The sequence below is a fragment of the Podarcis gaigeae genome (genome assembly GCF_964106915.1).
Source record: "Podarcis gaigeae genome assembly, chromosome: 7".
Lineage (NCBI taxonomy): Eukaryota > Metazoa > Chordata > Lepidosauria > Squamata > Lacertidae > Podarcis > Podarcis gaigeae.
The window spans coordinates 22,621,636-22,632,364 of record NC_139683.1 but is presented as its reverse complement, the minus strand read 5'-3'; the positions used below and the strand labels follow the sequence as shown (position 1 = coordinate 22,632,364).

Sequence of the window (10,729 nt, the reverse complement as noted above, 5' to 3'; positions counted from 1 at the left end):
TACATGTCACCCTCTCAAAGAACTATCTTTAATATAAAAAGCATTGCAGGTGAGTTCAGGTGAGACTTTGCAAGTACAGCATCTTCATAGATGGTTCTATATGACATGCTCAGGAAGCAATGTGGAATATGCATGCAAGATCCTCATTTGCCAAATATTCTTAGGCATTGAAAATGGGTTTTCTGGACACGTTTTTAATCAACCCATGTCTATTTTGTTGGGGGTTCAAGTACATTATGTACTACTCGGATTAAAGAATGAAAGTAAAGAACCTACGATTACAAGGAAATTCATACACAAGGCTTTCAGAATTTCTCTTGCCCTTTTGTTCCAACTTAAACATTAAATAAAACTACAAAAATAAGCTGAATGTATACCATGTAGCATTTCCCTCGCATGCAGGGACCTTTCTGCCATTTGGGGATACCTACTTTCATATTTTTTTTGTATGATAACTTTCCATAGTTAAAACCATGCTGTATCTCCTCACTTTTCAGACAAGCATGGTCTCCTCATGAGACTCGCGTCCATTTAAAAAATGAGAGGCCCAGACATGAGTTTTACAAATCAAAAAGGCAATATGCAAAATGAAGGTAAGTAGGAGAATACAGAGGATTAGTTATTCAGGGTGATAATGGAACAGTGAAAAACAAGAGTTGGCATGTATATCCAGCTGAGGCCAGGCTAATCTTCTATATTGCTTGATTTGGTACACTGGTGGCTTATGTTCCTTGGGCCAATGATTGGGGCCACAGAACCCTTTCCCATTGCTTCTGTACTCTCAAGGCAACCAGCAGCTGGAGCAGTGCTTCCCAGCCACTGCAAGGAGGGTAAATCAAGCTGCCTGCCCCCACTTCCAGGCTAGCTTTCACCATACCATCTGAGGAAGAGGCAGGGCCACTAGTCAAAGCCACTCATGTACTGATACAAAGCCCATCTGAATAAAAAAACCAGTAATTTCTATCCAAGCACCATTTTAACTATTTCTAATTTGCCAAGGATTTAAACTGGATATGGGTAAAAGTGCTTTATACACTGGCTGTATCTTATCAAAAGAATTTATAGACTGGAATCCATGGGGCTTGTGGTAGCATAACTGTAGACTTTGAACTGCTGATGTCCATATCCCATCAAACACTTTTGAAATTCTCTTCGATTTCAAAGGCAGTTTACTGGGTGTTTACTATCAGCCTCATCTGCAAACCCTCCTGAAGAAAGTCAAGCACACTCTTGCAGGAACATATGCTCTTGGTAGTGCAGGAGTGGGCAAACGGTTTTCAAGTGTATTGGAAGATTCTTACATTGGATGGTCTGCAGAATGTCATGATGGTATCAATAATATCTGAAGATAATCCAGATTTCTTTGGACTTTGCTGCTCAAGAATCACATCAACAGCTGCAACCACTCTGGATCCAGGCCATGGGGCTGATATAAACAGGTGAAGGAGTTCCAAAATCAACGGAAGGCAAGGCCAAAATAAAGCCACCAGAATCAACTGTGCTTTCTCATTCTGAAGCTTCCGCAAGGTTTGAGCAATAAGGGGAATTGGGAATGCATATATAAGCCTGCTCAGCCACAGGGCCAAAAGAGCATCCACTGCAGCCAGAGACTGGAATTAAGAAGAGCAGCAGGGACTTTGCTGATTCTGGAATGTTTTGCCCAGAAGAGGCTGGGTAGGTTTGGCAAGGAGCAATACAGCAGCAGCAAGAAGACTGGTGAAATGGCTGTTGGATGGTGAATGATGGATAAGGGGAGTCTGGAGTGGTGGCAAAAGCATCTGCCCATCCAACAGCTTTCCAACAGTGACAGGCCCTTCCACAGTGCTTTGTTGTAGGGTTCTGGTTGGTGGTGCCTGACCATGACAAGTTTTGATGCTGGGCCTGCATTAGATCAGGCTACACGCTTGAACTCTAACATTCTATTTTTCAAAAGCTGTAAAGAAAGGTTACATGTATTCAGATATAAAATATAACATTGATACCAGCAAGGCAACATAATAAATTTTTGCTTTAAAGACGACATAGTACTTTAGCACTTTCTCCATTTTGTAGTGTGCTGAGAGCCATATTATGCATTCAAAACTAACATGTTTTTCCAGTTCTATACTACTGAATCCAAAAGCTTCTCAATTACACTGATCCTTGCTAAGTTTATCACCAAACTTAAAACCATGGAGAAACCTGGCCTGAACAAAGACCTTGGATTCTTATCTCATTATACATGACAAAGCCATTTTTCACCTTTTCACCCCTTGCTTCTTCCTGTAAGACCTATTGCAGTCGTTAAGAGTCGTCAACAGGCTCATCACAGCTATCTGCCAATCACCCATTCCCACCAGCCTTCTGAGTAATACCCCTCCCCACCTTCTCACTATATAGAAGGGTCTGGAAACTTCTGTTTCAGTGTATCTGAAGAAGTGTGCGTGCACACGAAAGCTCATACCAAGAACTGACTTAGTTGGTCTTTAAGGTGCTACTGGAAGGAATTTTTTTTGTTTTGACTATGGCAGACCAACACGGCTACCTATCTGTAACTGATCCTTGCTAGTTAGAGAATAAAAGAATTTGGAAAGCTGAATTCATTGTGGATAAATACATGCACAATTTATTGGTGAGGTATCAGGTAGAGACTGATATGCAATAATCTGAAACATTGTTGGGGAACTTATTCCATCTAATATTTTTTACACCAGAGACCCACCACTGTACATTAAGAGTCCACTGTGTTCATATAGCAGGGCTAAGAGAGAACAATTCACTCTAGAACAAAATTTTAAAACCACATTTTGCATCTATTTTCTCATCCAGAATGTTCAGATGAGGTAATATTCCTGGCAAAGATTGAAGATTCAATAAAGAAAAGATTTATCTAGTACAAAAAAATGAGTTCTAGTTTCCATCTTCTGTGAATACCAGAAAAATAAACCAGACAGCTGTCTTGAATATCTGATTTGCTGCAGAGCCAAAAGGTGATGATGTCCTTTCCTGAAGCAATCACCAATATTTAGTTACCATTCTTCAGGCTAAGCAACAACTGGGATACTTTTTCATATACTACAAACGTAATACAGCATGCAGGAGTGACTCTGAGAACATTAGGTATAATTCCTTTGTAAAATCCATGAACTCCTTCTTTCCTAGGGAGAAGCAGAAAGAATTTACTTGCAACTTCCATACATATTTTATAGGGGGAAATCATTCAGCCTATTTAAATTACATTATTCTGATTTTATTGTTCTTATTCTATTTAATTAAATTATTGCGGTCTTGAGTATCAGCGATAGAAAGAAAGGCAAGGTATAAAAGCAGGTCTGAATCCAACTAAGTGATATTCAGAATAGGTCAATTGATTTCAATGGGTCTGTTCTGAGTTTGACTTGGCTGGATGCAACCCATATAGATAAATAATTATCCACATATTTTTATTCTAAATTGATCTTTTAGGTGACACTTCTACAAAGACCATCTTGAAACATGAAAACTGAATTTCTAAAGCAATACCTAATTCAGGAAAGCACTGAAAGTCCATACTGAAATAATACTGAAAGCTTATTTGCACAGAGAAGTGATACGATCGCCTTGGATGCCTAGAAAACAGAGAGACTGTCCACAAATTGCCAAACTGACTTTAGCCATACTGGCTAACAATACAAAGTTATTTTTCTCAAGTGATTTCTTAACACTCATTTCACTTTTGATTTGATCATGCTGACCCCACATCTTTTCTGCTAGAGCACTTGTCTGTTTTTGCTTTTTGTGGAAAACCTCTGCTGTTAGGTTTCATGGCTAAGCCTTTCTGGCACATACCCTGACAAAGGATTACACATGGCCTATTTCACCTTGTACAACACTTCTCAATATATCTAGGGTATTGTGACTTTATGTGACAGGCAATTTTCTCCTCTATTTTTTTTGAAACATGTAAATTATATCTCCACAGTCCTTCTGTTAACCCTCCACCCAATTTGTTGTGGGATAGTACTGGAGACCTGCTTGTTATAGCGGGAGGTGGAGGAATGATGGAACAGTTGCCTATCCATAGGTAAGAGTGATGATGCAACCTGCCAAGGAAAGCAGTTAAAAATGGGGCTGGGGAACTCAACAATGAAACTCAACAGGCTTACAATAAATTTTAATCTGAGTATGTCTTAGTGGAATATCCATACCTGTTTATACTTCACTACTTTTACAGTGAATTCCAAATTAGGTTTACTCAATGAACTCAATGGGGCTTAATCTCAGCAAATGTGTTTAGGATTGCTGCTCTCACAAACCCATTCATGCTTGTTTTGAACTTCTCTCAAATAATTATAAAGTTACCCAGCTGATATAACAGAGAGAGGAAACACACAGAGAGGAAAAGTTGAAAGCTTGATGTCTTTAAGAATGCCAAGTACATCAGTGATAACAAAGGAAGTCCTTTCACACCAGCTTTATATCTCCAGGCCTACCTCCATGTCCTACGGATGACATCGACCAATCCAGAGTATCTGTTGTGCTGATCCTGGAGACGTGCTCTCACAACCTGATAGGGATATGTAGTTGAAACTGCAAAAATTTTTGACAGTGCTGCCATTGTGATATATTCTAAAGTGCTCTAAAAAGAAAATGGTATCGATATTAGCTCCTAACAAATTCACTAAAAGAACAAAAAACAAAATTTCACATTTGACGCTGCTTATTTCTATCATTATACAAGTGTTAGTAGTACTAAGTTTAAATTCTAAGTAGCTACTTCCATTTCACAGGATGTCTTACCAATTTCATATCCGATCGCCTGTTTCGATGTCTATTATATTTTGATTTCAATTCTTCATATGCCATGAATTGAAGTGCTCCATGTGATGTTCCGAGCAGACCAGGTACAAAGCCCTGAACAGAGTTTTTCAGACAATTTAAAATGCAGTTTCATGTGAAAAGCTGAGCAACCTATGACACAAAATGTATATAAACAATGGAATATAACTTTACAGTTATAAGTTTATAATGCCAGAATGTGGATACTGGTTGAAATGGCCAAACACAGAAAAATATGCATGTAAGAGAAGAAAATATATGGAAACCATTTTTCAAAAGAAAGAAAGAAAAAACAAAACAGCTGAGCTTTAATCCTGGCAAGATGGAGGCACTGTGGGTAAGTAGTTCCTTTGCCTCAGAAATTAGTTAGTTGTCTACCCTGGATGGGGTTGCACTCCCCCTGAAGGAGCAGGTTCACAGTTACTTCTGGATCCAGCTCTGTCACTGCAGGCTCAGGTAGCCTTTGTGACTAGAAGTATCTTTTACCAACTGCTATTGGTGTGACAGCTGCAGCAATTTCTAGACCAGAAAAGCCTTCCGACAGTAGTTCATGCACTGGTTACTTCAAGACTGGATTACTGCAATGCGCTTTATGTGTGGCTTCCCTCGAGCTTGAGCTGGAAGCTGCCGTTAGTGCAGAATGCTACAGCATGATTGCTGACAGGAGTGAGGCCTTGTCAGCATATAACACTTGTGCTCAGAGATCTGCACTGGCTCTTAATAACTTGGAACCAGTTTATCTACGAGATGGCTTCACCCTACATGTGCCAATCAAACACTTTGATTGACGGAATTGGCACTACTACAGGTGCCACATAATAGTCATTCTAAGTTTGTAAAAACCCAGTATTTTAGTGTGGCAACACCTAGTTTGGAATTTCCTGGCTATTGGTAACAAGCAGGAGCCTTCAGTGGACTCTTTTCAGTGCCTGCTAAAAACATTCTTCTTTAGACAAACCTACCCAGTTGCTTAAAAAGTTAAGGTAATTTTAATCTGTTTTAGTATTTTAACTTTTGTATGTTTTTAAGTATGGTTGTAAATTATTCTTAATTTTATTGCCTTATCTTTTTGTAAACCTCTCTGAGGATTAATTTTTTTTTTACAATCAAGCCATGTAAATTTTTTATAAAATAATAAATGTAGGAATTTTATGAAGCTCAGACACAAATTAAGGAGTACTATCTCAAAGCCTGTGATCGCTTAATCTGTCTATTGTTATTGTGATAGTTATTGTGTGGCTTGAATATCTTATACATATTTATATAGCCTTTTATTTTTACACACACTATAAATACTTTATTGTAACTTCTCAAAAATCCTTCCAACCAAGTCAATGGCTAGGAGATCTAAGAAAGCACAACGATTTCCACCCTCGGAGGGAGAAGGCCCAGGCAGGTAATAGGCTGCTGCTCACCTGTTCAGTTCAGAAAGCGCAGAAAGGGGGCATTTTGAGGAGGGGGGTGCTAACTGGATCCAAAGCCCCATGGAGGGGCCTCATTCCTGGGTCCCTTGGCATTTTGTTTTTTACTATGCAGTTCCAGTTTGGTGATGTCTGTGGACCAGTCGTCTGTGGTCAGGAAGCACCTCATCCTCTAAAGACAGTCCACTGATCTAGCAAGAGGGCAGGGCTCCCAGTTCTGCCAGATCAGAAGCCCCTCACTTTGCAGCATCATGAACTGACAAAAACTACTTTCTATTCAGTCTACTCACAAGTATGTCTTTTCCTTCTACCCATCTGTTCCTCCCTACTGGTTCTCCCACTACAGAACAGAATTATCTATTAACTCAGGCATACTGGCCCAAATACTGAGTGCTCACTGGAAGGACAGATCCTGACTCGGTTTAGACTGAACTCCTCACAAAATTCCCACTATCTGAAGTATGGCTCTGTGAGAAGAGAACTGAAAATGCTAAAGAGGCAGAGGGAGGATAATGATAATGATAATGATAATAAAGCCCACTAGCAACCTTATTCCAGTGAAACTCATGTAATAACCATTCACTGATTTTGGACACAGTGGTAAAATACTGTCATACCCAAATCAAATACCAGAACTCCTGGCTTTGACTTATCTTACCTTATATAGGCCACGTACACCTTCATACTTGTATATTTTGGTAAGGGCATCAAGCATCCCTTTGTACTGCCTCTTTGATGGGTCAACACCAGCTTCATACTGCAACACAAGCCGGGTCTTTGTTACCCAGATTGGGTTTGTAATGCACAGAGTCATTGCTCCTATGATCAGATGGAGAGCCGACAGTTATTTTAATGTCAACACTTTAGCATTGTGCAAAAACAGCATTTCAACAACATCCCCTCAACACATAGGCACTCCTACACAAACCTGGAAATTTCTAATGTCAATGAAGTTTTATGCTGGCATTTAACATTCCAGGTTGATTTAGCAGTTGTTCTGCACTTATCCAGAGCAGCAGATAAAAAGTATATTCTGCTAAAGAAATGGACCAATAGTACAGGGTATTTGCACAGTGTGCACTCTACCAAATACTTTTGTTTGACTCCCTATATCATGGGTTACCGACACAGCACCCACTGAAACACATGAGCCTGTAGACACCTTGCTTGGTGCCTGTAAGATTCCCTTGCTGAAATTAGGGTTGAAAAAAGTCTGCTACTGTAGCCATGGAATAATTTTTTAAAGCCCAGCTCCAGCACTAAGAGCTTTTGGGAGTGGGTTGGTTTACAGTTGGCTAAAACAGAAGACTGCTTGCAAACCTAATTATAACACAGGAGGAACAATTTGGATGGGGTGGGAAAAGGGTCAACTCTTCCCTTTCCAGCTGTATCCTAAGTGCTCTGGAATCACCCTAGGTGTCGAGGGAGTTATCTTCCTGGGGACTGCAGGTTAACTCTTGCCTCCCCAGCTGTATGCCCCCCCCACTCCATTAGGCTTTTAAAAAATCAAAAACACTTTTTAAAGCCTGTTTAACAGGAGGCAGAGTGTGTTTGTGCAGAGGCACAGTTCTCGTGCACTCATGTGTGCATGGTTGCAGTACATGCTGCCCAATGTCTCTGGTTTGCCAATGTGCCCACAGCTTTAGTTGCCAACCTCTTCCCTAGATATTGATCAACAACAACAAAACACAGTATATGGAAAAGCTGAAAGTATTCACTAATCCCACTGTTATTTTCCTCACCTGCCTCAGCAGCTGACATTAAGTGTTCAGTTGGTCCAAGACTTTCCAGCTTATCCTCTGTCTTGTAGGCTTTAATGGCATTATAGCTGCAGAGTGAAATGTTGGGATAAGGTTAAAGCTGATTAGTTGTTTTACCAATATGTGAAATACATTCTGTATATCAACACACAAAGTAACACATAAACATTTGAACTAACAAAAATGACACATGCTTATCTACAATGTATAGACTAGAAGCATGTACTTTGCAAGCCCATGGGCACACATCAGTAAGTAGAAGGCTCTTCCCCATTCTTCTTTGAACAGGTGTTACATATGCCATATCACAAACTGCTTTTAAAACTTTCCAAGAGGGCTAGAGTCCAAAATCCCATGGATATATGAAACTAGAAGTTTGGTTATTTGGAATTCAATCATAGTATTCTATACATAAATTAATATTACTTCGAGGGTTTTTTAAAAAATGAGCTTTACAACTATAATTGAAATATAAAGCATTTAAATATTAGGCTATTATCTTTACCATATATAATTATGTGCATGTATCTGTGTATTTGTATGTTGATGTAAATACTGTAAAAGGTTTACAAAGGTTGTGAAAGAAAAAGCTGTATCTGTAAGTAATTACGCTGCTTCCCCCTCCTTGCTAACAGCTCATATTCAGTTAATACTAGAATTCAATGGCGACTAAGAGATAGCTCATTTTGCTACTGGACCTGTAAAAACCTGCAAACATGCTGATAAGGAAGCAATATTCCAAAGTGTATTAATGTAGCCTTTATTATACCAAACTTCTATACTATAAACAACAGCAAATATACACACACACACACACACACCAGACAATAACCTCATGGCCTCTAGGTGTGATTGTAATAAGATTTGGCTGTGGCTGGTGAGCAGTAATCCAGAGCAACAGAAGTGAGCAACAGAAGTCACACAAGTAAAAGCTGTTGATAATTAAAAGATTAGCTCAGTGCAATCTTCAGACTTGACCCTAGGCCCAGCGAACTTAATAGCAGATGCCCAGCTTCCCTCACTATTAACTGTAGGGATAAGATACTTATGACATAGTGTGCACTACTTCATTTCATTCAATTAGGGTTAATTTAAAATGCCACACTGGTATTCCTTGTCCCAGCCAAATTTACATTGCTTGCTCTACCAGTCTAGCTCAAAAACTCTCCAGTGAACTGCAGCCTCTGGTACAAAGGTCCTTCAAGATTAGCCTTTCAAATATTCAGTATTAGTCTTTCAAATATTGACCAGAACAATGGAAAGTAGTTTAAACTTACAAGAAAAAGTAGAGGCCCCAAGAGGCCCCTGCTCCCCACATGTTTGGCGTGACCCCTTGATACAAGCCACGTAAACCTTCATGCTTCCAGACGGTTGTCAGGCAGTGCAGGATACCATTGTATTTCGGTCTCAGCTCCAAGCCGTCACTCACTGCACAAAAAACAACGGAGATTAGTCTGAAGAAAGTGCATTTCTGAATGAGCCGGGACCACATAACACCGGTTCTGAGAGATCTGCATTGGCTCCGTACGTTTCCGAGCACAATTCAAAGTGTTGGTGCTTACCTTTAAAGCCCTAAACGGCCTCGATCCTGTATACCTGAAGGAGCGTCTCCACCCCAATCGTTCTACCTGGACACTGAGATCCAGCACCAAAGGCCTTCTGGCGGTTCCCTCATTGCGAGAAGTGAGGTTACAGGGAACCAGACAGAGGGCCTTCTTGGTTGTGGCGCCCATCCTGTGGAACACCCTCCCTTCAGATGTGAAAGAAATAAGTTGCTATCCTATTTTTAAAAGACATCTGAAGGCAGCCCTGTTCAGGGAAGTTTTTAATATTTAACGCTGTATTGTTTTTAATACTTGATTGGGAGCCGCCCAGAGTGGCTGGGGAAACTCAGCCAGATGGGTGGGGTATAAATTATTATTATTATTATTATTATTATTACTAAGTGAACAACACAGTATGCAAAAGTGAGGCACTGCAGGAAGATCTTTTGAGAGTGAAAAGGTTAATTAGCTATAGACGCTGCAGTTGCTACGAATATGGCAAATCCAATGACCTATTGTTATTATTTCCATGTGGGTTGGAAATGGAATGACACACTTGAAAAGCAGACACTCTGCCCTAACCCATTTAATGGGAATATCTGAAGAGGGATTCCACGTGTAATCTGCTGAGTACCCTTAAAAGCCTCCTCGCTGCCAGAGTTAAATCCTCCCCGGCAATTTCTATTTTAAACTACGCTAATTATTTCTATAAATTGTTACGCGTATTGTACAAACAAGCACGTGCAAATCGATGCCCTCTATTGGCGGGAAACGGAGCTGCCACGTCGCGCCGGGAGGAATTGTGGGGGAGGGTCCCCGGCCGTCGGGCCGGACGATGACGTCACGGACGGTGGGCGTCGTGACCGTTGGTACGACCGATGACGTCAGCGACCATCGGTGCGGCGCAGGGAAGTAGGGCGGGAAGGAAGACGGAGCGCCTCACCTGCGAAGCGGATCTTCACCAGGTCGAGCGGGTGCAGCACCAGCGTGGAGATGACGCCGCCACTTAACCCGGCCACCAGGTTCTCGAAATGCACGTGCCTGAAGAGAGACCGCGCTGGTGGTGCCGAACTCGTCGTCGTCGTCGACGCAGACCCCGCCACGGTGCATGCTCGGCTCTGCGCGCCTGGGACGGCGGCAGCGGGATTCATGGGAAAACTCCTAGGCTATATATCGATTTAATAACAATTGCAATAAATAATAAACC

The 10,729-nt window shown here is 40.9% G+C and overlaps 1 protein-coding gene across 1 annotated transcript; it reads right to left on the bottom strand.

Moving 5' to 3' along the window:
• Positions 1-2,578: 2,578 nt before the first annotated feature.
• SLC25A32 (solute carrier family 25 member 32) lies at positions 2,579-10,673 on the bottom strand (the record flags this gene model as incomplete). Its single annotated transcript, XM_083749357.1, has 7 exons — positions 2,579-3,137; positions 4,452-4,597; positions 4,759-4,872; positions 6,877-7,037; positions 7,961-8,046; positions 9,256-9,406; positions 10,466-10,673. The coding sequence occupies 7 exons, from the start codon at positions 10,671-10,673 to the stop codon at positions 3,005-3,007; spliced, it is 999 nt and encodes a 332-aa protein (XP_083605483.1). The 3' UTR covers positions 2,579-3,004.
• Positions 10,674-10,729: the final 56 nt, after the last annotated feature.